Source organism: Ictidomys tridecemlineatus, chromosome 5, assembly GCF_052094955.1.
Source record: "Ictidomys tridecemlineatus isolate mIctTri1 chromosome 5, mIctTri1.hap1, whole genome shotgun sequence".
NCBI lineage: Eukaryota > Metazoa > Chordata > Mammalia > Rodentia > Sciuridae > Ictidomys > Ictidomys tridecemlineatus.
In genome coordinates, this window is record NC_135481.1 from 59,531,820 (window position 1) to 59,559,690 (window position 27,871).

Here is a 27,871-nt window from a genome sequence, read left to right on the forward strand (position 1 = left end):
AAACAAGAATGGGGAGGAGATATTGGCCGCTGCATCCGCGCAGCTGCACCTGCAGACCTTCCCGCTTGTAAGATGGGTGGGCCCAGTTGCGGGAGGGGGGACAGGAGGGGGAGACGCGTCATGAGTATCGGGGCTTCTGGCGCGGGGTCGCACCCAGGCCCTCAGCAGGGAGGGTTCCAGGCCTGCGCGGCGCGACCGCGCGCCACACCCGACTGTGTCAGGTCAGGCCCCAGCCGTGGCACCAAAGGGCAGCTCTGGTCATCCACCCAGCGCTCATTCAAGGTTGCCATTTTCCTCCTGCGCCCTGAATGACATCTCAAATAGATCAAAAAACACCCCTCTCCCCAGCTACTTGCATCCGTCTCACGGCCGATGCAGCTGCAGCCACAGCCCCAGTGGCTAGCGGCGGGAGGGACTGAACCCAGAGCAGCCTACAGGGGCTGGGCCGCGACGCTTACCCAGACGCCGCCGCGGCGGCGGGCTGGCTTCTCTATGCGGGAGGGGCGGGCTCCGCGCCGCGCACTGCACGCGGCAGTGCCGACTCACGCACCCGGTGCCGGGCTCTCGCGCGGCTTCCCGCGTCGGCCGCCGCGCGATGGGCCCACGTGATCGTGCGCCTAGTTTCTGGGGAACCAGCGACGACGGGGCCGGGTGTGCGTGCTTGCGTGCGTACGTGTGCGCCCGCCCGCCTAAGTGGCCAGACGGGGGTCGGCCCGCGCTCTGGGTGCCGCCACGGTCCCCAGTCCTGACTCTGTTAGCGGAAGCGTGGGGCTAAGCCTGAGCGTCACAGGCTCCCCACATACAACCGCGTGACCTGGGGACTTTCCCCAGGGTGTGCAAAAGCACGGGCACCCCCGCAGTTCTGAGGTTGGGGTGGGGGCGGGGAAGATGTGCCCGCGTGTTCGGCGGGTGAGGGCGCGGGGCCAGCCAGGCCGAGCCGCGGGAGCCTGGGAGGCGAGGCCGTCTGGACGGGGTGGAGCATGGCGAGGGAAGTGACTCAAGGCCAGAGGCGGACAGGCCCAATGAAGGCAGGGTGGGGGGAACGCGGGGAATGGGCGTCCTAGAGCGGATGAGCCGCGGACAGGATGGGGCGAGGGTACCGGCGCCCCCAGAACGCCCCGGGCATACCGCGAGGGAGAGGGCCCCGCAGCTAGGCCCTGCTGGGCGGGGGTCTAACATCTGGGACGAGTAGTAAAGCATCATCCTGCCCTTGGGGAGTCGGGAGGAACCCAGTCCCATCCAGCTGTGCAAACATTAGGAGGTCCCAAGCCTACCCTTGGGAGAGGGGCGAGAGGGGTGGTCAAGCCGCCGCCACGACGGCCCCCGCGGTGCGGGTTGTGCCAGCCTCCTCGGAGCCCGACGCAGAAACTTGTTGCAACAAACAGGCGACCGCGGGTGCCCCTAGCAGCCAGCGGCGGAGTGGGTGGGCGGGCGAGAGGGAGGGGAAGGCTGGCGGACGCCGCAGCGAACTGGTGGGCAGACCCGGAGTCGCCGCGTAAGCGGGGCCGGCTCAGTGCGGTGCGGCAGGCGCGGCTGTGCGGCAGCGGAAGTCCTTTGTTGCAGCACAGTCCCTGGCAGAGCCAGAGTCTCTCCGCGCAGCCCAGCCCGAGCTCTGCGCGCCGCCGCCACTGCAGCTCGCGGCCCCTTCGCCTCCGCCCGCCTTTCCCGCGGCTGATTTGCCTTAAACTCCCTAAAATCTCCGCAGCCCGGGTTCCTGCTGCGGCGGGTGAGTATTTGCCAGTTGTGGGGCTATTTGCGCAACTTTGGCCCGGGCCTGAGGGCGGCGGGCCGCGGGCCTGGCGGAGTGCGGGGCCAGAGGGGCGCCGACCCGTGCGGGAAGCCGGAGCAAGGCGGAGGCGCTGGGAGGAACTGGAGACCGGCGGCTGCTGGGCCGCCTGCTCTATGTCGGCGCTCCAGGTCCCGAGCGTGCGGCCTCCCTGGGTGGGAGGCGAAGCCCGGGTGGAGAGTAGTTACCAAATAGTTATCATCTTTTCCCTTTCTTTCTCTGCCTTTATTTTATTTTTTTTAAGGGGGGAGGGGAGGTGTAGACGGGAGGCGGGAGGACCCGGTTGATTGACGGGCCCAGGGCCCGCTTCTCTCAACTTACAGCTGCGGCTCCTCGGCGGGTGGGAGGGGAAGTGTCCCGGAGCCCGAGGCCGCAGACTTGGGCGCGCTCCGAGGGAGGAGGCATAAGAGCCTTGCAAATTCTCCTACGCGCCTTCCCACCCGCTCTCGCCGGCACACACGCTTTTTTGTTCAGTAAAAAGTGGTAGGTCTGGGTATTGGGAATTTTCAGTGGGAAAGATCTGTTTCTTGGGAAGAAAGTGCTTTCGCCTCCAGTGGTGGCCGCTTACTAGAAGTTTGGTTAGTTTCGGTGAATGTGTTGTTGGTTGTAGATCCGGAGTTGTTGCCACTGGAGTGTGTAGGCATGGGTCTGACTGAGCTGCGCTCCGCTCTGTCTCCCCTTCCACCTAAGCAACGCGTCCACATGATCTGAACGGTTGACAAGACGTTTTCCTAGTTGGGCGCGTCTGGAAGAGGTTGATAAAAGTCGTTGTTTTCAGTGCTTTAAGGCATTTGTATGTCGTGATAATGTTCCTAAGTCGAGTTTCAGCATACATGCAGTTTCAGGTACATGCAGATTCTGCGTTGGCCAAAGTGTATTTTCATACCGTATTACGACGGGAACAATTTTCCCATTGATACTTGAACCCAAAGGAGCTTTTTGAGGCAACTTAGAATCAATTTCTTGAGTGAAGGTCGAGGCACTCTAAGGCAAATTTGTTGAAGGTTGCAATATGACAACTTCAAAGCACTCATGATTTGCTTTGAAACGAAGAAATTAGATTCTGTGGAATCTTATTGGTAAAATTGGACATGATCTGGAGAAACGGGAGATTTGTAGATATAGGAAGATGAAGCCTGACTGATGGCAAGCCATCATTTGCTCAGAATTAAATCTTATTTTGAATCACTTGCTAAGTATCTAAGTCTCAGTAAAACTGAATGGCTTTGAGAGCCAGATGGGGCGTCCTCCTCTTACACAGAAGAAACTGAAGCATAGTGGAGGTGAAATGCTTTTCTCCAAAGGTTAATAAACAGAAAATATACAGGAAGCCTTCAGTTAACACACTGATTTTTATAGTAGGATTTCTTCATTAAGACCAAATTTTCCTGCTATTCAGTAACTCAGGCCACGCAGTCTATTTCTTTCCACCTCTAACATGATGGCGTACTCTTTAGGTGTTTTTTTTTTTTTTTTTTTTTTTTTGAGGGGGTGAGGAGGCTAGTGCATCATTGTCAGAGAAGAGAAACCATGTTTTAACCAGGACCTTAGCAGGGCATGAGCACAGTCACAGCCATTTGCTATTGACCTTGTGTTTTGATTTCACTTTAACACTGCTTATTTTTGTACTGCTTCCTCATTCTCCTCTTCTGCCAGGCTATGGGGAAGATAGTGGACCTTTTTCAAAGTGTCTCCATGTTCTTTGCAGCATCATTTCTCTTTAAATGTGCAGGAGAAGAGAAGTGCCTGCTTTCAGGCCTGTCCTTCTCTGGCCAGGAAAGACATTAAGTCTTCACTGTTGACCTTCTGGCCCAAAGGGGAAGAAACCATTTGGGACAAGAAATTCAGAAATTTTTCCTTAGCTTTTTACTTTATGTTTTCTCTTGATATTTTCTTCTTGTGCCAGTACCTTTTATGATAGATTGCTTTGTAATTTTTCTTATATTCTAATGTGAACCAAGTCAAGTGTTATTCATGTCTATTTTTTCCTCAAAATGGAAATACTTTTTTAAAATTATAAAATACATACTCTTTGTAAACATTCGATCTATGCTGAAATACATAAAATACAAAAATGAAAGTTATTCTGACTCCCACTCCTCAGAGATAATCACCAGGAACAGTCAATTCCTTGTTTTTAAAAGGAAAGAAGGCAACATTTGATCATAGCTGTGCTGCTGCATGCGCCTTACCCTGCCTAAGGATGGCCTGTCATGATTCATGGGCTCATGTTCTCTGTTCACTGCTTGAGTTGGTGAGAATTGCCAGGTAGGGAAAAAGGGAGTGTTTTGAATTGAGCTGATTTTAAATTCTATGATCAAGTAGCAAACATGAGAGTTTAGACTTATCAGAGTTGCTATCTTCGCTTTGTTCTCCTGAAGTGTACCTTGGTGGGTGGGTTCTCACACTTTTTTTTTTTTTAATTTTATCTAGTCTCTGATGGATTGTTTTATCCAAGCCAAATGCATTAAAACAAGACAAACCCCTCACATGTAGAAAGTTTCTTTATTTATAGTTGGGTATGAGTGGGTGTAATTGGGATAAAGACCACTCCCAATGTATCCCTGTGCTGATGTGGATGATGGAGGTTCCACATACCTCTGGATGAAGGTATCCAGAGATTGAATTTTGAATATTACGGAAAGGAAATGAGAAGAAAGAGGGAGAAGTTAGTAGTCTGTTTTCAGGTATGGCATGAGAAGGACCGATTGGGGAAGGGTGGATGGGACTCAAACCTGAGTGCTACTAATAATTGGCATCTTGGCATATATTTAAGGTAGAGACTTGTAATGAACTTACATTTTGGCATATATAGTTATTTTTACATTAACTGTAGGAGATATTAGTCAAAGTACAGAATCACTCCTTAGCCTGGTGTATTGAAGAATAACCTATGAAGAAGTTGTTTTGAAAACAAAGACCCAAGATAGTTCATATCAGTTATTTGAGGGTATTGGGAACATGTTTTGTTTTTTAAACACTACTTTGTCTTTGAATTTATAACTGTTTTAAAATAAAATGTGAAAATTAAAGAAATAGTTGCCGAAATTTTCTGTTGTATATGTAAGATAGATGTATTTTTTTTTCTTTTTTAGAAATAACTGAAGAAGGTCCATCTCCACTTTAAAATTCTAGTGTTTGGGGAGGACATTCTATAGTGGGCAGCAAGAATCTGGTTAGGGAAAAGGCAGGGCATTCTGCCTGCCTGTAAGATGGAGCAGTATGAGAATGATGCGAACTTTTGGATTTGTAAAAAAGGGAGATTCTGAGAAGCTTAGAATGTTCCAAAAGAGCAGTGTGGTTGATAGTTATGTCCAGAAAGTGTTGGTTGGCTTACAGAAACTGTAACTTAGAACTTTTACTTACAAGACAAGCAGTTTGGGGTAAATCAACCACAGGACTTGTTTCTTCATTCACAAAATGAGGGTAGTAAAAATACCTATCTTGGGGGCTGGGGTTGTAACTCAGTGGTAGAGCGTTTGCCTGGCATGTGTGAGGCACTGGGTTTGATCCTCAGCTCCACATAAAAATAAGTAAGTAGGGGCTGTAGCTCAGTGGTAGAGTTCTTGCCTACCATGTATGGGATATTAGGTTCAAGCCTCAGCACCACAACATAAAAATAAATAAAGGCATGCTGTCCAACTATCAAAAAAATTAATTAATTAATTAATTAAAAATAAATAAGTAAAATAGAGGTATGTGTCCATCTACGATTAAAAAATATTTTTTATAAAAACTCTATTTTGGGTAGTTGTGAGAATTAGTTGTATAATGCATGAAAAATGATCTGTAAATTGTCAGCCATGTGACAAAGCAAAAAGTTGGTAAGCAAAATAAAACTTAACCTACTTCAACAATTATTCATCCAAAAACCATCAAATATCAACTAAATGTCAGGCAACTGGAGGCTTAGAGGTTACAGTAATGACTAAGACAGTGTTCTAAACCTTACAATAAAGCAGAGGAACTAAATAATTATAATACCTACCTTAAGCGCAGTATAGATGTAGCATCCAGTTTAGAAGATAAATTTTTGGCCACCCTATGGTTGTATGTATACAGAGTTTGGGAAGCATAAAAGAGAGTGTTCTGCCTCTTCCTGGGATCAGAAAGAACTCCTCAGAGAATGTGAGCTGGACATGGAAAAGATTCTAAGCAATAGTGTGAAGGTAGGAATGCTTTCACGGTGTTAGGTGATTTGGGATGAAGGAAAATCTTAAAATAGATTTATGACTTAAAATGGAGTTAAGTTTAAGCTTCTTAACTTTTTTTTTAATAGTTTTTAGTCGTCAGTGGATCTCTTATTTATTTATATGCATTGTTGAGGATTGAAGCCTGGGCCTCACACATGCCAGGTGAGCACTCTAGCACTGAGCTCTAGCACTCTAGCTACTCCAGCTCCTAAGCTTCTTAACTTTTATGCTAATCTTTATTGGTTTCATTTCATTGAATTTCGTGCCCCACCATTCTGGGGACTGAATTCTGGGGTGCTCTACCACTGAGCTGTATCCCTACCCCTCTTTATTTTTTGAGACAGGGTCATCCTTTACTCTCAAATGATTCATAAAGAACAAGAATTAGACCTCTAGGTCTTGTTTATTTTGAGAGAAGGTCTCACTAAGTCGCTGAGGCTGGCCTTGAACTGGTGATCCTCCTGCCTCCAAGTAGCTGGGATTAGAGTGGTGTGCCACTATTTTCACCTTCATTTTGTTGAATTTTAATTAGGAGTGTGGTTAGAATTATACACAAACTAGTGGCTGGGATTGTGGCTCAGAGGTGGAGCGCTTGCCTAGCATGTGTGAGGCACTGGGTTTGATCCTCAGCACCACATAAAACTAAAATAAAGGTATTGTGTCCATCTATGACTGAAAAATAAATGTTAAAAAAAAAAGAATTATGCACAAACAAAAAACACTGGGGCCACAGAGTTGAAAAGTGTTGAATGTGTAAGATTTCCTAAAAGAAGGAAACTGGTGATCCCTGCCATCATTGCTGAGATCTACCTTACTGGTTCTTCATTCAGTAACTGTTCACTGAATAGTTGTGTTCCACATAAAGGAATAAGCCAAAGTCCTTGCCTTCAAGTTGCTCACAATCTACTGAGGCATACCAATACATATGTAATTGTAGCCAGTTCCTATTTAGCACTTTGTGACTGACATGCCTATGGTAACTCTAAAAGCTACCATCCCTTCACAGTTGAAGAAAGAGGCACAAATTGGGAGAGCAGCCTACTCAAGGTCACACCTAATAAGTGGCCGATCTCAGGCCATCTGGTTAATCAGTACTTTAATGCCCACTATATATATTGCTATTCTAATTATTAAAATGTAAAGTGCAAAATAAAGTGATAATACACAGTTAAAAATGGGAGAGGAAGTTATAAAATGCTTTTAGGAGGAGGTAGTAACCTCTAATATGTGGGAGGGTCATACAGCAGAATCAATCAGCCTCAGTAAAACTGGAGGTAAGACATGAAGTCCTGTATATTAAGGATGCCTGGCCACAAGCAGTACTCTATTGCTTGAATTTTGAAGTTTGAATTAGGAAGCAGCCACAGATGGGTGGGCACAGAGGGTCTTGTATGCCTTGCCAAGGAGTTATATGGCCTGGGGATATGTGAGGGGGCACCTATAGCAGGAGAATGGCAAGGTCTAATTTTATTCTTTGTGAATCATCTGAGAGTGAAGGATGTATTTGAGGAGCACATTAAGGAACCCATTACAATAACTCAGGATTGATAATAGAGGCCTCGCAAGGGCAGGGAAGGTAAGGGTAAACTAAAGGGCATATTTGAGAAATACTGAGTGGGAAAATTGGCAAGACTTGGTAAATTGATTGCCAGAAGTTCCAGGTAATTTGTAAGTAGCCTGGGGGTGCACAGTGGTGGCAACTGAAACAGAATGCAGGGGGAGGAGCAATTTTAGGTGGGCCTCAGACAAAGTCTGAGTGCATAAAGTGAGTACTTTGGAATGGGTAGGAATCCTACAAAATGAACCCTAAGAGTGAATACAAATGCCATGTGCAAAAAGGGACTTCCTGGTAAAACCACTTTTAGTGGAGAAAAGCCAACTGTTTATGCAGTGCCCTCTGGTGGTCAAAATATGTTATGCTGCCTCTTCAAGATGAAGGATGAAAGTGTAGAAACTGCCTGGATTAAATACTTTACTCCTGGAGGAAAGAGAATATTTTAGAAGCCACTGTTTCCTCTGCCTTTGGGTTGAATTGATTTCCTAGACCTGCAATTCGGTTGAACTACAAAGGTATTTCATAAGTTATTTGGTTGGCAATCTTACCTAATCCCTGTCATGAAGCAGAAGAAGGCAATTTGAGTGCCTATCAACAAAGTACAGAAATTGAAATTTGTATGTGTGTGTGGGGGGGTGCTAGGGATTAAACTTAGGGGTGCTTAACCAATGAGCCAAATCCCCAGCCATTTTTAAATTTTGAGAAAGGATCTCACTAAGTTGCTTAGGGCCTTGCTAAATTGGTGAGGCTCACTTTGAATTTGTGTTCCTCCTGCCTTAGCCTCCTGAGCCACTGGGATTACAGGCATGGACCACTAAACCCAGTTAGGGATTGAAAACATATCTTTACTCCTGGAGCCCTTCCCTAGGTTCTCACAGAAAATTAATTTATTATAAATTGAGTTTCAATGAGTTTTTGTCTTGTTTCACAGCCTATAAGAGACTGAAATGGTGAACAGAAGGAGGTCAGCATACCTTTTAGAAGTAACAGCTGTTGGCTTGACAAGGGGACAGAAAAATACCAGCAAACCAACCAACAAACCACCATCTCCAAAAGCAGGTGTAGGTATAAACAAACTTTGCAAATTTCACCAGCTCCTGCACCTCAGCAAAACATAATTGATGTAGAGAACATAGTCAGGTGGTGCTGTGTGTGGAGCTGCAGTTAGAGTAGCGAAGAACTCTAGACCAGGACTGAAGAGACCAGGGTTATCCTGACAACCACTAAACCTACAAATGGCTGTGAGCATATCACTTGGTTTGCTTTGTGGGCCTCTAGAATAGTAGATTGAACCTGTCATTTCATAAAATTTTATAAAATGTGCAATGATGACATTAATAATTTTTAAAAATTGGATTATGCTTGGATTGAAAAGGCAAAAAACATTTGCCATCTCTAGTTTATATAAGAGTTCTTTGATGAGTATTAATTATGCCAATTTTATAGTTGAGAAAAGTAGAACTAGAGAGATAAAAAAGTTTCCTCATACCTACATAAGTTGTAGAGCTGGTATTCAAATCTAGTAGGGTGTGCTTCCTGGGCTTTTAAAAAATTCCTTCATTTAACAAGCTATACTAAGTGCCAACTATGTGAGAAGAGTGTGCTAGACACAGGAACACCCAGGCTGTTAAGCTTCGGCCCTGAACTTGAGGGTTCAGAATAGTGGGCATTACTATACCAGACTGTTCCTTGGGTCTCTGTCAGTGCTAACGATACAAGTAATACTTCAGCATTGTTAGCATTAATGTACAGCTGAGTTGTGTTTTTAAAAGACTTGAGGGTGTGAACATGAAACCAAGCTACCATTTATAGCATTGTTTCTATGGGAATATGTGTTTTAGGTTCCAAATAACTTAAAAACAAGTTTTGGAACATAACCCAATTATAATTTCAGAACTTCCTGTACTGAGTACTGAATTTGGAATTTAATAACCAGCCAGAATGTTTGTCTAAATAGTGAATAAGTTTTTCTAATAATTTTTCTAATAAATTTTTCTAATCATTTAAATGGCTTAAAGTAAAACATTTTATCTTTAGGACCCTCTACAACTGGTTATTCCCAGAAGTTTCAAGGAGAAAACCTAAAGAATTTAATCAGTTTCAGAGATTGAACTGTATACCCTGGAAAATGGTATTCAAAGAAAAAAACTTTTGCTGATGCGATATTCTTTTAGGTGGCAAAATCTCTAAGGTTGTGATCTTAGACTGGAGAGTTATATTGCTTGTGCTCTAATCCAAAGAAGTTCTCTCTTTATGGCATACATGCCATACTATATGCCTCTGTCTTGGTCAGTTTTTCATTACCATAATAAAATAACTAAGACTGGGTTATTTATAAAGAAAAGTTTATTTAGCTCACAATTTGAATGCCAAAGATCCTAAGAGCATAGCACTGGCTCTGGTAAAGTCACCTCTTGGCTAGATCATATGTTGGGAGTGAAGGATATATTTGAGGAGCACATTAAGGAACCCGTTACAATAACTTAGGATTGATAATAGAGGCCTCACAAGGGCAGGGAAGGTAAGGATAAAATAAAGGGGCATATTTGCTTTCTTTATAACAGACTCCCTCTTAGGAGCTACCTGGTCTTAATCCTTTCCAAGGGTGGTGCTACCAGTGATCTTATGTCCTCCTACTAGGTACCACATCTTAGGGCTGGGGCTATAGTTCAGTTGGTAGAGTGCTTGCCTTGCAGGCCCAAGGCCCCGGGCTCAATCCCCAACACCACCACAAAAAAAAGGTACCATGTCTGACAAGGCTTCCAGCACGTGCACTACTTTTGAACACACTTAAATCGCATCCAAACCATAGCAACCTCTGTTTCTTTAATCTAGTTTTTTTAACCTATGTATGTATATGTAGTATGTGTTGAGATAAACACACACACAAATATCTGCCTAGAGCAGAGCCTGACATTATAGTAAGGCTTAACAAATATTAGCTATTCATTTTATTATTGTATTATAGTTGTCATTTACCACACCTCACATCCTTCACCTTCCATTTATAAAGCAAATCTACCTTCCTTTCCATTCAAACTATTATATAGTCCCCCCCCCCAACTATTTATATACATACCTATGCAAATACCAGAAATGTCTTTCCCTTGCTCTCTGTTTTTCTCCACTTACCCCTTTGTCAAGTTTCCACTCAAATCCTACATCCTTCCTAAAGCCTAATGTTCTGGTATAATTCATGCTTTTCTCCTTCTAAACTCTTGCTGTATTTTAGTCAATATAATTTAGTTAGCATTTAGTTGTTCTCAAATTGCTTTTTAGTTTCAAATTTAATCCCTCATATATAATTAGCTCAGCTATACACCATCTTTCTGCACCCCCATGCTTTATACAGTGTTAGGAACACAGTAGGTGTTCAATACATTCTGATATTCTAATTATAAAACATGAGGGAACCCTTTCATTACATTTTAGGCTTCCATAAAAGGTAATCTTGGGCTGGGGTTGTGGCTCAGTGGTAGAGCACTCACCTAGCATGTATGAGCCCTGGGTTCCATCCTTAGCACCTCATAAAGATAAATAAATAAAGGTATTGTATCCATCTACAACTAAAAAATATTTTTTAAAAAAGTAATCTACAGTCCTTAATTAAATCCATACACATACATTCGATCTTATAAGACACAGAAATAGGTAAAAGGAGAGTAAAGTATATACAAGTTCAAGTTGTGTATCCCATATCTGAAATGCTTGGAACCAAAATTGTTTCAGCTTTCAGACAGAATTTTCCTGGATTGTAGAATATTTTTATGACTTTTATTGGCATGTTAATACTTTAAAAATTTTAGATTTTGGAACATTTGGAATTTGGGGATTAGGTATGTTCAACCTGTACTTAAATAACCCTTTGAGATCTGGAGGTAACTGTAATAGGTGTAGAGATGGGGTGTTGAATTGGGAGTCTGGTGCTAGGCCCTCCTCCAGACTTTCCTGAGGCTGTGCAAATCATCCTTAAGTTTCTCAGTGGTAATGCAAGTCTGTGTCACAATTTGGAATTATTATTTGCCTTACAGAAGGAGACACTTCAAAATTACTTTAAGTTACTTTATTTGCTTTACATGCTTTTTTGTAGACCCTTTTCATTTATCCAGTGATGGGGCCAAAGATGTCATCACCCTCATTTCACATTGCAAAAAGAAAGGTTATGTGCCTGGCACATAGTAAGTACTCAGTGTGCTGACTGTGATGTCTGCTTATAAAGAAATGTGAAAATAGGTAATCCAGTGATACTATTATTTCCAATTTAAGAGATTTAGCCATGGAGGGTAAGTGTTTTTGAAATCTTAGTGTCAATAAGAAATTTACTGAAACAGCTTACATAGTATATCTTAGGGAACACATCTGTTGAATAAGACTAAGTGGACAAATGCAGGTAAAATCACATTACAAATAGTGTTCAGAATGGGGGTGGTCACTTGTGCAGTAGCACATAGCCAATAAACTCTAAGCCCCACGCCCAGTCTTTGTTAGTGTTCTTTGCAGAGGGCCACACCTCATAGTTCCAAAGAAGTGTTTAGTACCATCTAGGTAGACTGGAGTCCTTGTTTTATAGTCCTGCTACTTACTTCACCACAGCTAACTATATCCTGAGAGATATGGTTTAGTGGCCCTAGATTGTTAACCTTCTTTTATAAAATAAGAATTTGGACTTGGAGTAGATCTTTTTAAGCTCTACATGTCTGTGACTATCTAAATTACTTAATATGTTTAATGTGTTAGCTGTTTTTGAATTTGAGATGAGCTGGAGCTAATAAGCTTTTCAAATCAAAATCTTAAAAATCCAGCATAATTTTTTAATTTTTAAATTCTTGCTGAAGTACCACACATTGGGTATCCTAGCCTTAGGGGAGCAGTCCTTATCCAAAAAACATGAAGTCCTTTGAATCACACTTGAATGTTTTGCTGTCAGCCCAGCCTTTGACTTCTAGCTGTGATAAACTTGTTTTTCCAGTGATGCAGCTAAGTAACACAAACAAAAGCAACTACAGATTTCAGTCATAAAAACAGGAGCAACTGAAATATAAGCAATACTTTTATGTGAAACTTTCTATAGGTTTTACTATAAGAAAGTTCACTAAGTTTTTTTTAATACCATCATTAAAGAGGGTCAGAATATTGAAAAAGAGATCAAACTTGGGATTTGAGTGAAATTATTTTTTGTGGATTTTATTTATTTATTTTGATAATTGAATCCAGGGGTACTCTACCACTGAACTACAACCCCAGTCATTTTTATTTTTGAGACAGGGTCTCACAGAGTTGCTGAGGCCAGCTTCAAACTTGTGATCTTCCTCCCCCAGTCTTCTGAGTCACTGAAATTATAGCTGTGCACCACTGCACTCAGCTGAAATTATTTTGTAATAAAAGCAAAAGCACTGGGCTAAGGATGTGTAGCTCAGTGGTAGAGTGCTTACCTAGTGTGTGTGAAGCCCCTAAGTTCAATTCCCAGCACCCCCAAAAAAGTGAATGCATTATAAAAAATGTAATGTAAAAGAGATTTAAGGATTAGATCCCTCATCCTCCATACCTACTTTTTTTTTTTTTAATGTATTAAGCCTTCTTAAAGCTTTTCTGAATGAGAGAGAACAAGAATACAGTTGCTGGTACAATGTAAATTACAGCTATTAGAAGTTATTCTACCTAAGATCAGTTTTACCCAGAACTTGGACAATTGCTTAATACCATTGCTTAAACTGTAGGTCAGCCTAGTAATTGGTTAGCACCAAAAATTAGACAGCCCTTGTTCAGCTTCCACCTCTATGATGAGAGAGAATGTAGACAGACAGATGGAGGCAAGGGATTCATACCCATTTAAACCCAGAGCCCTTGTGTTCTACTACAGCATGATGCCTTCTTCCATAGAGTAGGAATTTTACTCAGTTCATGTTGAATGAAATCACTAATTTAGAAAATGTCAAAATTCTCAGTGATCTAACCTTGAGATTATGGAATGCCTATGCTATTGCTCATTTCAGTACTTAATAGTGCCTGGTCCACCAAAGGTATTCAGTAAAATTTTTGAATGAATAAATATACATTAAATACTATAAGTACCATTATTTGTTTCAGTGTTTTGTTTATGTTAACACAGAATGTATTTTTACTACTTTGATTGAGTAGTGATTATAGCTTCAGATGTCATATGTAATTGGACTTACATGTAGTTGTATTAATTTGAATTAATGGCCATAAAACTGCTTTTCATACGGATAAGAGTTCTTGGAACTCTTTATCTTTATTTCAAGTGTGGACTATTTAATGCCTGAAAGTTGTTATAGATTTATAGCTTTCTAATGGACTGTATTATTTAGAAGGAAACTTTAAGATTATCTACTTAGACTTACTTCCTGATGCTTAAGTAAGCATTACCACTGCTGTGACAGTAGTTACTGTTACTTCCATTAACTGATTACCTGCCAAGCACTATACATTTTATACGCCACCTCTATGAATGCTTATTTTAATGTTATTTGAGGTGTTATCCCCACCTTGAAACTAAGGGTGAACTAGGAAAGCAAGTTAAAAACTCTTAGTTAGATTGGAACCCAGGTCTGACGGATTCAAGGTTTGTGCGGATTCAAGGTTTGTGCTCATTTCACTGTAATATCCTCAATAACATTTTGCTTCTTCTTTAATTTGGGTGCTTATTATCCTCCAAACAGGTTTGTTTAATTTTTGAACAACTCTTATTACTAGAAAGTAATTTTTTTCAATCCTTCTACTTTGTTTTCATTCAGGGTCTCTCCAAATCCTACAAAAATGACTGTACACTAGAAATCTCGCCCTACTTAAATGAGCTTGGGTCCCACATTTTTGTAGACTTTTTTTTTTTTAAAACTTTTGAATAAGACTGTATTGTTTGGATTTGTTTTATATAATTCTAATTGTAATAGAATTTTGTACTTTGTTTACTTCATTCTCCATCCTAAAAAAATTTCTCACTTCTGTTGTCTTCATTCAAAAATACAATTTTTGAAAGTCAGTGAATTTTAAGAGTGAATCTAGGGAGTAGACTATTCACTAAAAATTCCCTTTTTATCAGGCACCCAAATTATAAATAACATATTGATGAGCGTCTTTGGCATAAACTGCTTCTGTATTTAGATCCATGGAAAACAGGAGTCCTCATGGTTTGGTACAGATTTTCAAGTTACAGTGGTTTGAAATATCATACCTACTTGATACACCTGATCTGGTTTCCAGAAGGCATAGTGGTTGCCATTTTAAGAAGGCAGCAGATGTCATCACCTTCATTTCACACTACAAAAGCAAAACTATGTGTTTGACACATATAGGAAGTACTCAGTATGCCATGCATGTATGCTTACAACAAATCTGAAAATATGTAATCCACACTCACAGAGTTCCCTACCCATGGAACTCTGGCTTTAGGCAGGGAAATAGGAAGGAAGATGTAATTTAGGCCTGTAGGGGGAAAGGGTATGTAATCCATATTTGATCTATGAGGAACAGATAAAAGCAAGAAGAAAGTAAGTAAATTTAGATACTCTTAATTACAATAGCAGGGATCAAAGAGTTTGGGGACTGAAGAGTGAACATTTATTTCTCTGAACAGCTTGTTTAAATGTTCTTTTTAAGTTCAGTAAAATTGCGTAGGAATTTTTTTAGTAGCAGATACATTCTGAACCTTTATGTATACAGATTAAAATTTGAGGCTAAAATTGGATCTTATTTAGGCCTGGGGATTTAGGTCAGTGTTAAAGCACCCCTGGTTCAATCCCTACTACCCAAAACAAAACCAAAAATATACAAAAATAGAATTTTACTTTTCTCCCAGCTTCAATAGTTATCAACACATAGCCAATTTTGTATCATATATAGTCCCTTCACCCACTTCATTCATCTTGAATATCTCATTTCATCTACAAACACTTCAATACATATATATAAAAGATAAAGATTTTTAATAGTTATATTATACTTGAGATATAGGCGTACTTTTTAATTTTTTAAAAATAGATCAGCGAGTTATATTTTTTTTATCATACTAAGTCCTATAATGGCAAAGCATATCTTTTTAAATTAGTTTTACATGACAGTAGAATGCATTTGATATGTCATACATAAAGGGAGTATAACTTTTCATTCTTCTGATTGTACATTATGTAAAGTTACACTGGTTGTATAATATATGCACATACACTCATTTTTAACAATCAAAAAACCCTTATCACACTTAAATGAGCAATAGTTCCTTAATGTCAATCATCTAAGAAATTTTTAATAATAATCTGGTTACTAATGTTCAGATTAATCTTTTATTTCTTTTGTTGTTCATTTCCTTCAAGTACTCCATTCTAAATCTTGAAAATTTTCCCACTTTTTTCTGTTATCTTCATAAATATAGTTTTTTTTTTTGTTTTTTTTTTGTTTTTTAAGAGAGAGTGAGAGGAGAGTGAGAGAGAGAGAGAATTTTTATTATTTATTTTCCAGTTCTCGGCGGACACAACATCTTTGTTGGTATGTGGTGCTGAGGATCGAACCCGGGCCGCACGCATGCCAGGCGAGCGCGCTACCGCTTGAGCCACATCCCCAGCCCCATAAATATAGTTTTTGAAAGCCAGTGCATTTTAAAAGTAAAGGGAAAAAGAATGTCATTTTTCTTTTCATATTTAATGTATACATTTTTCCTGAAACCAAAATTAAGGTTTTTGTTTTTGATGACTTTTTTTAATATGGGAAACCTGAATAAATAGCTGTTTTCATTTTCAAACTTAAAAAATTATTCATAATGTATTAGCAGGTTTTACTACATTAGGGTGGAAATCTATTCATACCTTGAATGTAATAGCAGTCAGACAAGTCTGAAATAATGGTAAAAATTATTTTAATGCTTTTCTTATATCATCTGACTTAATATTTTTGTTTTACATAGGTCTCTAATTAATAGAAGATGGCAAAACCCAGCCACAGCAGCTACGTTCTTCAGCAGCTAAACAACCAAAGAGAATGGGGTTTTCTCTGTGACTGTTGTATTGCAATTGATGACATTTACTTTCAAGCCCACAAAGCCGTTCTAGCTGCCTGCAGCTCCTATTTTAGAATGTTTTTCATGAACCATCAACATAGTACTGCACAACTGAATCTCAGCAATATGAAAATTAGTGCTGAGTGTTTTGATCTCATTTTGCAATTTATGTATTTAGGAAAAATTATGACAGCTCCCTCCAGTTTTGAGCAGTTTAAAGTGGCAATGAACTACCTACAGCTGTATAATGTTCCTGACTGCTTAGAGGATATACAGGATGCAGATTGTTCTAGTTCAAAATGTTCATCTTCTGCTTCCAGCAAACAGAACAGCAAAATGATATTTGGAGTAAGAATGTATGAAGACACTGTGGCTAGAAATGGAAGTGAAGCCAATAGGTGGTGTGCAGAGCCAAGTTCAACAGTAAATACACCACATAATAGAGAGCCTGATGAAGAATCTTTACAATTAGGTAATTTTCCTGAACCACTATTTGATGTATGTAAAAAAAGTTCTGTGTCCAAATTATCTGCTCCAAAAGAACGTGTATCGAGACGCTTTGGACGGAGTTTTACCTGTGACAGCTGTGGATTTGGCTTTAGTTGTGAAAAATTATTAGATGAGCATGTGTTGACCTGTACTAACAGACATTCATACCAAAACACAAGATCTTACCACCGAATAGTAGATATTAGAGATGAAAAAGACAGTAACATCAAAGCTGAATTTGGTGAAAAGGATTCTTCTAAAACTTTTTCTGCACAGACCGACAAATACAGAGGAGACACAAGCCAGGCTCCTGATGATTCAGCTTCAACCACTGGAAACAGGAAAAGTAGCACAGTGGAGTCTGAAATAGCCACTGAAGAAAAAAGCAGAGCTGCTGAGAGGAAAAGAATCATTATCAAGATGGAGCCAGAAGATATTCCTACAGATGAGCTGAAAGATTTTAACATTATTAAAGTTAATGATAAAGACTGTAACGAATCCACTGACAACGATGAATTGGAAGATGAACCCGAAGAGCCATTTTATAGATACTATGTTGAAGAAGACGTCAGCATTAAAAAAAGTGGTAGGAAAACTCTAAAACCTCGGATGTCAATAAATGCTGATGAAAGAGTTGGTTTAGAAAATATGAGACCCCCTAACAACAGCAGTCCAGTTCGAGAGGATACTGAAAATGCATCTTGTGAGCTGTGTGGACTCACAATAACTGAGGAGGACCTGTCATCTCATTACCTAGCCAAACACATTGAAAATATCTGTGCATGTGGTAAATGTGGACAAATACTTGTCAAGGGTAGACAACTTCAGGAACATGCCCAAAGATGTGGAGAACCACAAGATCTGACAATGAATGGGTTAGGAAATACTGAGGAGAAAATGGACATGGAAGAAAATCCTGATGAGCAGTCTGAAATAAGAGATATGTTTGTTGAAATGTTGGATGATTTTAGGGACAGTCATTACCAGTTAAACAGTATCCAAAAAAAGCAGTTATTTAAGCATTCTGCCTGTCCTTTTCGATGTCCTAACTGTGGCCAGCGTTTTGAAACTGAAAATCTAGTGGTTGAACATATGTCTAGCTGCCTAGACCAAGATATGTTTAAGAGTGCCATCATGGAAGAAAATGAAAGAGATCACAGGCGAAAGCATTTCTGTAATCTGTGTGGAAAAGGATTTTATCAGCGGTGTCATTTAAGAGAACACTATACTGTTCATACTAAGGAAAAACAGTTTGTTTGTCAGACATGTGGAAAGCAGTTTTTAAGAGAACGTCAGTTGCGTCTGCACAATGATATGCACAAAGGCATGGCCAGGTATGTCTGTTCCATTTGTGATCAAGGAAACTTCAGAAAACATGACCATGTACGGCATATGATTTCTCATTTATCTGCTGGTGAGACTATATGCCAGGTCTGCTTTCAGATATTCCCAAATAATGAACAATTGGAGCAGCACATGGATGTTCATCTGTATACATGTGGAATATGTGGAGCAAAATTTAATTTGAGGAAAGATATGAGATCACATTATAATGCCAAGCATTTGAAAAGAACCTAAGTGATTTTCTACTGTACTAATGTCTAGTTGATAGCAGACAAAACACCAAAGCAAAAAGGATATGAGCTATTTAGAAATTGATTTTATAAGATGAATTGTTTTAAAAAAATTCAAGTCCCTTTTATCTTTAATATTTTTGTTTAGGATATTAAGTTTCTACATTTTAGGCGTTAAAATGTTTTTATCATTTTTTTGTTGTTTCTAATAGCATTCTTTGTTTCTAGTTTTCTTAGCTTGGATTTAAATTACTTTTACATGTAGATGATAAGTGGCTGTTACCCCTTCAATGACTATTAAACTTTAGTTTTTTTTATCAATAAGGTGATGACTTCACTATTTTTATGTTTTTTTTTTTTAAGGTTATCATGTGAAATTTAAAACCCAATATGATTGGCCATTCCTGTTTAAATTTTAGAAAGTATTTATTTCAAACTGCCCTATTTCACTGTTAGCATTTTTTTCTTTTTCTTTTTTCTTTTCCCAGTTGAACAGTGGGTTAGCTACTGTTTATTCTCCCTTATTATCAATGAAATTCATATTCTTAAATTGACAAGCTTATTAGGCAAGTTAGGTGCACTGAATCTAACCTTTAAGGTTGACATGGGCTCAAACTTGGCCTAAAAAGATTGATGGACCTGAGGAAATTCCTATAAATGAACATTTCCTATAACTGATAAAATATTATCATTTAATAATCACATTAAAAACTTATATTAAGTGTAAATCCCAATGGCTTTCCCTCACTTGTGAAACTTGTGGGGATAAGCCATTTTGTTTTATGATATTAAATTTAACTATGATAGTTAATTAAAAAGACATCTTGTATTCATTAAAAATATTTTTAATTTAAAATATTCTTGATTTTCTAAAGTGTGTTAGTTTACCAATTATTTTTGTTTATAAATAGACTTTAATAGCGCTCTAGAAGTATGACATCTAAAGGAAAATATGATTTAAAATTACATACTTTTGGAACTTTGAGATTCAAGAAAGTTGCCATGTATATTGATAAATCTAATAAAATAAATCAATTATAAATCTGGTTGTTCTATAAAAGTAGAGTGCACAAAAAATGTGTTGTGTTTTATACTAAGATTTGGAGAAAATGTGTCGTGGCAAATTGCAGTTTATCACCATGCTTTATTATTATTTTCTGTAAAGGATACAAAATTTGAAGATTATAAAATAATCAACATATAAATGGAAATAGTTTATCATTTTCAATTAAAGTAGTTTGTTAGTTGTTATTGACCGAGGGTCTACATCATTTACATGTGAATTAAAACACTGGCAAACCTGACCCACCAATAAACACATCTACTGAATAGAATGCCTATTAATGTGAATTACTTGTAACATAATACCCTTCTTATAATTAAAAGGATTTTAGTTAACTCTCCTATATTTAAAATATAATTTTGTGATTATGAGCAATAGTTTAATGGCATTGCTTTTTGTTCACATCAGATTTTTAAATAAGTAATTTTTGTACAGTTTACATAAAAGAACAAGTTGAGAATTGAGAGATATATTGGCTAGTAAAGATTTAGTTGAAAGTAGTAGAGCAGTGTGAGTACAGAGACTTACAGGGATATGTTCAAATTGTTGAGGTTAGGAATAGCACAGGAGCCAGGGCAGAATTAATGTGAAGTAGAGAGGCACAAGAAGATAAAACAAGAAATCAAGAATATTTTTTTTTAAAGCCACACAGTTAACAGAGAATGCAGGAAAAATGAGTTCCTCTTAGTCTTAGATTTAGTTGTTTATCAAATACTTAAATTGGAAATGCAACTTAAAATGAAATATAAGATGCATGTATATATATATTACTGTTAGGAACCTGATAACCAAAAGCTCTCAGAAAGTAGTGTAAAGAGATAAAATAAACCAAATTTCCTAACTACATGATATCTTAGTGAACATGATCTTCAGGGTCACTTTTTTCTACCCTCATCAAAATTTTTGTTGAAATGGCTTTCCCCACTATTGGGGTGGGGGGTGGGGAGGGCTTTTTTCTAAATACTACCTCTTTGAAGAAAGGATTATTTGTTCCATTGGGGAGGGGTTGTGTGATTTTGTACTCTGCCATGTGCTAACAGCCAACAATTAGCAACCAAATATATAAACATTATCTTGATTTTACATGACTGAAATGTTTATAGTTTCACAAAGTCACACCTCATGATATTTTCTTCTTGTTTCATATGTCACAGGACACACTTGTTTTGGAATTAGCTACAGGGTAGTACAGGCTTCTCCAAGTGGAAAGTATAATTTTCCTTATCAAACAGTTCATTCAAAGGCTCCGTGGCTTTTAAAATTAAGGGAAGCTCTGCACAGTGACACATGCCTGTAGTCCTAGTGACTTGGGAGGCTGAGGCAAGAGGATGCAAGTTTGAGGCCAACCTCGGCAGTTTAGCAACTTAGTGAGACCCTGTCTCAAAATAAATAAAAAGCACTGGGGATGTAGTTGAGTAGAGCACCCCTGGGTTCAATCCCATATCAAAATAAAACAAAATTAGGGGAAATGAAAAATGCCCAACACCTTAGCCAGACTCAACTTCCTTTTACCTCCATCCTCTGTTAGCATGGAGCTAAAGAGCTCTAACTCCTTTGCTATTGCTTCTTGCTCTCCTGTGCTGTGAAGAGAATGAAGACTGGAAGTTGTCTGCTGTTCATAAAACACACGTCTTTAGGCTCCAAATTTTAAAAAAAGAAAAATCTAGATAGATGGAGTAGGATCTTGTTCCCGTTTCATCCTGACACCATTTTGTTTGAAAAGACCTTTTGTTCTTACCACTACCAATTCTTGGATTCCTTTTTTTCTTCCATACTGGGATTAAACCCAGGGGCACTTTACCACTGAGCTATATACCCATCCCTTTGTAATTATTTTGAAGCAGGGTCTCACCAAGTTGCCCAGGCAGACTTTGAACTTGTCATCCTACTGCCTCAGCCTCCTAAGTAGGTGGGATAACAGACATGCACCACTGTGCCTGGCTAGTTTTTTGGATTTCTTTATGTGTAATGAGCAATCCCAGACTAAATTTTTTATCTTGTGGTGCTAGTGATCAAACCCAGTGCCTTGCAAGACATGTAGGCAAGTGCTCTAACACTAAGCTACATCCCCAGGCCTATTTTTTCTAAAAAGCAAGAAATCCTGGAGGAATAATCAGCTTTTAACAAACTTGCCACTAATTACAGTGCAATTTGGATGTTTTATAACTTTTTAGTAAATAAGACCCTCACACCCAGAGATTAATAAAACATAGCCAAGGCCATAGTAGATTAGGATTCAGAAGTTTGTCTTAATTTCCCATATTATTAAAGTAAAAATATTCAGAGAAACGAGCCATATGAGTAAGTGGTATTTGGCAAATGTTTTATTACTACAAAGTAATTAACAGTTTGTCTATGGACAAAAATTAAATTAGAAAAAAATCTTCCAGAGGGGCTAGTTACAATAATAAGAATTAAAATAAGGATGGTGTTTGCTAGAGCTGACACTAATTAAAAGGAAAAATAATGGGCAAGAAAGATGTTGTTCTGTAATTAAAAGCAAAAAAAATATGAATAGGATATAAAAATTGAAGTAAATAAAACATTTGAAAATTATAGGTGAGATGAATAGAGATTAAAATAAATTGATGAGATTAAAATAATTATAGGCTGCCTAACTGAATAAGAGTGATGTACATATCAAGGCTATGCCTGAATACTTGAGATACTTTTATATTCTAAACAATGGAAAGAGGCTGGTGATAGCTGGCAACTTCTCATTGGTAACACGATACTCAATCCTCTATATCACTACGAAACTTTTCCTACTTAATGTATCTCTGGAAAATCTGCCAAAGAACCAGTGTAACAGTTGTCAATATTTAAGTATAAAACTTGTCATTAACAAAAAGCTAAATAAGTACCAATAGAAAAAAACCTGGATATGTCTATGCATACATAGTTAAGAATAAATAAATTTGGTATATCTAATTTAACTGAGTTTTATCATGAATTAAAATTGAAATTTTTTTTTCCATTAATCTGTTTTGATCAGTCAACTTTCCTCACCATCCCCTTCTCCGTTGTAACTAATGCTTCCCAGGGATAAAATGCTAGTGCTCTGAAGGCATCCTAGCATCAACAACTTCTAGCATTGCAGAGCACCAAAAAGCTGTGGGAAAACATATCCTTGTAAGATTCTCCCTATATCCTTAATGTCTGAGGGTGATAGGTTGGATGGTAGGAAACTCAAGCAAGTGGAGTTATATTTGGTGTTTAGAACTTGAAGCTACATCACAGATTTGGAAATCCATTATCCATTCATAATAGGGTTCTCAATAATCCCAGTATCTATTTATTTAGGGCTATATACTCAAATGCTTTACATACATAATTTTAATTAAGCCTCACAGTCTTTTGAGGTAAGTATCATACTAATTTTCTAGATAGGGGACCCAGGTCCAGAAGGGCTGAGTATGTTTCCTAAAATCACATAGAAACTATTAGACCTGGAGTTTGAATCTAGACCAAACTTTGCCTACATTACTATACTTAACCACTAAGCTACTTGCTCCACCTATCAAGAAGTACAAAGATGGGCCTTTTCAGGCTCATGTGATAAAGGTCCTGTGAGGCTGTGCTCCTTGTTCATCTCATCTGCAATGCCTGGTAAGGGGGCTAGTAATGGTACCTAATGAACATTCTGAGTAATGTGAAAATATGAGAATGGAAAACAAAATTTTATTTGAATGAGTCATTCAGAATGATGTTTTAGAAATAAATATTAAATGCTGATATGTTTTGATTTTCTTTCATTAAAACTTGAAACATTCAGTGGTATGTCAGCCATTTGTGGGGACCTGTGGTAGAAATCAATTAAAAATTACTTTGAATTCAACTTATACATTTCTATGTCTGTGACTCCCCCCCTTTATTTTCTCTATTGCTGTCCTTTGTTTTAATCTCTTCCATCAATCTCCATTTCCTTTTATTTGTTTTGACACTGATGAGTTAAGAACTCATTTGAAAACAAATGCTCCCAAGAAAAAGCAGAATGACAGAATAACCAGTTTCCTCTTTTTGCCTTAACAGATGATGTGGATAAGAAAGTCATCATTTCTTTGATCAAAAAACAGAACACCCCTGAAAAGGGAGATACTGAGGGATGAAATTTACCAAATTATATTGTGTGCATATACAAATATGTAACAATGAATCCCACTATTATGTACAATTGTAATGCACCAATAAAAATATGAAAAAAAACTCTCCCATTACTGTATTGTGATTGCTAAGATTTATAAAGCAATCAAGGTTTGCTTAAAAACAAAAATTGGAGGGCTGCAGATATGGCTTAGAGGTATAGCCCCTGCCTAGCATGCTTGAGGCCCTGAGTTCAATCCCCAGCATAGCCAAAAAGAAAAAAAGAAACAAAAGTTGGTTATTCCAGAGTGTATAATTCAACTTATGAAAGCATAGATTTTAGATGAATTTACAGTCTTATAAAAGAGGAAAAATAATCTCAGGAAATGACAGCTTGCATAACCACCCTAACCTAGCAGCAAATTTAAACATTTAAGTGAAACAACCCCTCCAATCTGATTCTAACTTCTGCATCTACTACCTGATTTCTATACAGTAGTTTCCATGCTACTACTAGAATGACTTATCTGTTAAAACATTTTTTTTCAAGTGAGAAGATTGAATTGCAGATGATTCTGTGAATGTCTATATAATCATTTAAGTGGCCTGCTTTTCATTGCTGTCAAATTCAAGGACATATCATTTGGTAACATGGGTGTAGCCTCAAAAACCAGATGAAAGTTAACTACTTATAAGTTTATATGAAAGGCAAGAGGCAAAAAGACAAGGGTTTAGAATGTATCTGTAACTGACAATTAGTAAATATAAACTAAATAACAGCTTGTAAATTCAAGCTAGTTGTGAACCAATGTAATATTGCTTACATATTTATGTACATACACTTAGTAGAATTCAGCATTAAGTTTAAATCCTACTTAAGCTATTCCCTTAATGTATTTAGGAGAACCAAATCATTGAGGTCATTCAATAGTGACTAAATTGTTCTATCAGAATCCACACAGATCACTAGGGGGCAGGAAACTATTATAATATCTTAATATCCTACTCAATGAACTGACCAAAAAAAGGTGTTATAAAGATTACTTGGCTCTGAATTGAATATTCAATGTACTAATCATCATTTTACTAAGAAATCATACAATAGCTCTGAGTCAAAGAATGACAAATTTTTAAAAAACATGATTTCATTTCAGCCAGGAATAATAATAATTTTATGTGAGAAAATTTGTATAATACTCTACTTACCTGAGAAAGGATCAGACAAGCATTCAGGCTATAAAGCCTGGTCTATCCTTTATTTCAAATGTGTTAATGTTTACATTCTACTTAAAACCAATAGTTTATAGCAGTTGAATAGGCTCAGCTCAATTTCTGATGAAACAATTCTAAGCACACTGATAATGAAAATCACCTTTCAAATGTTTATGTTCCCTGATATGGAAAAAAATCATTTTAAGAGACAATTTATTTTTTAATTATGGAATTACAATTATACAAGGCATTATAATTCTAGGCAAAAATATAATTCTACCCAGAATCACTGGGGCTGGTTAAGACAGTTATATACCTAGGAATTTGAAGGAAAACATCTTTCTCTGTGTATGTGTGTACTTCCTTTTCATTTGCAGAATATATAACAATATTTGAGGAAGGCAATGTTAGCTTCATAGCTGAAGAGAGGAACATGAATTTTTAAATTTGTTTCAATCAGAAATTTGTCATTAAAAAATACATTGTAAAACTTTATTTGAAGGAAAAATGTGTCTTAACTTCTTCCTTCCTACTCTTCTATTTGTCTGACCTCCTTTTTTATGTTACGTTTTTGTGCCCAACCATTTAGTTCAGACCATACATGCAAGACAAAAATAAAATTCTGCTAAATAAATATAGCAGAATTGTATTAGTAATAATAATATTTGAAAGATGCAGTGAGTTATATTCAAGAAGTAATTGGGTAAATTTAAATTCTAGAAACTATTCTTTTATTCCTATTCTTTGTTCTTTTTAACAGTGTGCTGGCCTGGTGCCAAAAGCTAAGAAATTCTGACCTAAAAATATGTTGTATCTTGTAGACAGTCAACTTGTAATGTTTTTTTTCTTGAGTTTTGTCTTTTTCTGTGTGGCAGTGGTGAAATAGGGCCTTCTAAACCTCTGGAGAAGTGACAGATCTGAATTTGGAGAGGACATGGGGAAGAATCAATCTTCAACAGATAATCTTTAAGTGCAGACCCAGGAATATCAGATCTGAAGTGGCACCATCTTTTCTGTCTTCCTGACAAACTTCATCAGCCCCAAAAGTTCCAGTTGCAAAGATCCAAGAAAATAAAGATCACTTTGGAATCACTTTGTTATAACAAAATTGATTCATGGTGACTTTCCTAGTAGTTGTGAAAAATATGCTAAAGTTACTGTAAAATTCTTATGACATCAGTGGTTAAAGCTGCACTAAAATGAAACTTTATATGCTAATTATCTTCAGTGGTCCCTTCTAAAATAAAAGGGTTTTGTAGACTACTGTAAATATAAAACAAAGAGATAATCACATATCTCTAAAGAACACATATAATTCTAAACTTAAAATAACCAGAATCATAGCTTATATATTAAGAAATGTAGTTAGGCAGTTTTTAAAAATTCACTGAAAAATATGTAGTTTAAGTGTTAAGTAAAAAGACAGGAGTACAGAGAAGGAAATGTAAGGCCAATATTATAACAAGACAATCTAGTTATTACTGTAAGTAACACTTGCCTTCCTTTCTGTGCTTACCAAGCACATACAAGGTTATTAATATACGCTCCTCTTTAAGTCTGTTAACTCGAAGAGTGGAGTAGTATAATCTCAATAGTGGTAGATTTTCACAAATCACAGACACGCTGTTTTCTTCTGAATTTAGCAATATAATCTAATAAGGTAGAATTAATTTCTGTTAAATATTCTCAATATTAATGTACAGTGCCCTGCTCTTCAACTTCAAAATTCAAAATAAAATTCAACAAAGTATTGAGTGAAATGATGATTAACATTTAACATTTTTTAAAAAAAACTTTCATGCAGAAATACTTGAGATTTTAACCTGGATACAAATGCATTGCAATATACACATACATACACATTCTTAACCACATGACTTATGGCCATATTATTTCCTTATTGTGAATATACTATACTGTTACCTTTGATTAATTATGTAACCAGATCTTTATTGTTTTTAGTGCAATACCAAGATGTTATATATTTTTAGAAGTGCTGTCTTATTTTTATGCTTATTCAAATATTGTAGTAAGAAATTGCACAAAGAGATCTAACTTTAAAAATATACTTAAGAGTATATATGCAGGGATTAAGTCACTTAAAAACCTTAGCTGCAAAGTAGGAGATAACTGAATATCTATTATAATAATTAGACTAGCTGAAAATCAGAATTTATTATAATGGGATAGTAGGAATAGATGGGAGAAGGGAGAAAAGAACTCCATTAAAGAGATCAAACATGAAAATGTTTCAAGAGACATAAATAAGTCTAGAGAAGTTTTAGAGTCTAAAAAACACTACTATTCATCTCTTAGGAACACAAAGAAACAACTGCAGGCTTCTAAAAATAAACAGAAAACAAAAGATAAAAGAATATTACCAATAATTAAAGGTGCCAGATCAATATGAAAATGACAACAAGTAATTTGATCAACTAAATTTTTAATGAATTAGATTTACTAAAGAAAAATGGCTTAAATTTCGACTGTATTAACTACAAGTGTCATGAATTATAATCATTATAAATGGTATAAATGCCTTCTATGATATGATTATTTTCTGTATATTAGTATAAAATGGAACTTTTGGATTACATAAAGTACTTTTGTTACATTTTTAAATACATGCTTTTATCTAATAAAAGTTACTCCTTTATGTTCAGAAGTTAAATTGTCTGTATATTACTTTTATTTGTACTGTATGTTTTTCAACCTGGATCTTTTAATGTACAGTGCCCTGTACATTAAAAAATAATAATTAGTCTGAAAAGTTATCAATTCCTCTCATTCTCTAATACTATAATAACAGAATAAACAATGTATTTAATTATAGTGTTTCTGCACAATTTAAAAAAAGCACAAAGAGAATTAGCTAAAACTCTTGTGACAATTCCTGGTTTCTTTGAATA

The 27,871-nt window shown here is 37.6% G+C and overlaps 2 protein-coding genes across 27 annotated transcripts in view; one reads left to right on the forward strand and one right to left on the reverse strand.

Moving 5' to 3' along the window:
* Positions 1-1,396, reverse strand: part of Zbtb25 (zinc finger and BTB domain containing 25) — a 79,200-nt gene extending 77,804 nt beyond the window's left edge. For 9 of the 17 annotated variants that reach the window (XM_078050054.1, XM_078050057.1, XM_078050056.1 and 6 more), the window contains exon 1: positions 1-452. In XM_078050054.1, the coding sequence (XP_077906180.1) occupies positions 1-122 (122 nt within the window). In that variant the 5' untranslated portion in view covers positions 123-452. The other 8 variants (XM_005322788.2, XM_078050050.1, XM_078050051.1 and 5 more) reach the window with 3 other exon arrangements.
* Zbtb1 (zinc finger and BTB domain containing 1) lies at positions 13-27,633 on the forward strand. Of its 10 annotated transcripts, none has more exons than XM_021724789.3 (4): positions 1,586-1,726; positions 8,466-8,595; positions 16,449-18,364; positions 23,700-27,633. In XM_021724789.3, the coding sequence occupies exons 3-4, from the start codon at positions 16,467-16,469 to the stop codon at positions 23,701-23,703; spliced, it is 1,902 nt and encodes a 633-aa protein (XP_021580464.2). In that variant the 5' UTR covers positions 1,586-1,726; positions 8,466-8,595; positions 16,449-16,466; the 3' UTR covers positions 23,704-27,633. The 10 variants fall into 10 exon arrangements, with proteins under 10 accessions (XP_077906172.1, XP_021580464.2, XP_013212951.2 ...); XM_013357497.4 differs by having other exon boundaries at positions 25,838-27,633; XM_021724788.3 differs by lacking the exon at positions 23,700-27,633 and having other exon boundaries at positions 8,466-8,599; positions 16,449-23,509.
* The last annotated feature ends 238 nt before the right edge of the window (positions 27,634-27,871 follow it).

Bases quoted from the DNA above. Each gene is read 5' to 3' on its own strand.
- Zbtb1 (XM_078050046.1), top strand. From the start codon at position 16,467: ATGGCAAAACCCAGCCACAGCAGCTACGTTCTTCAGCAGCTAAACAAC.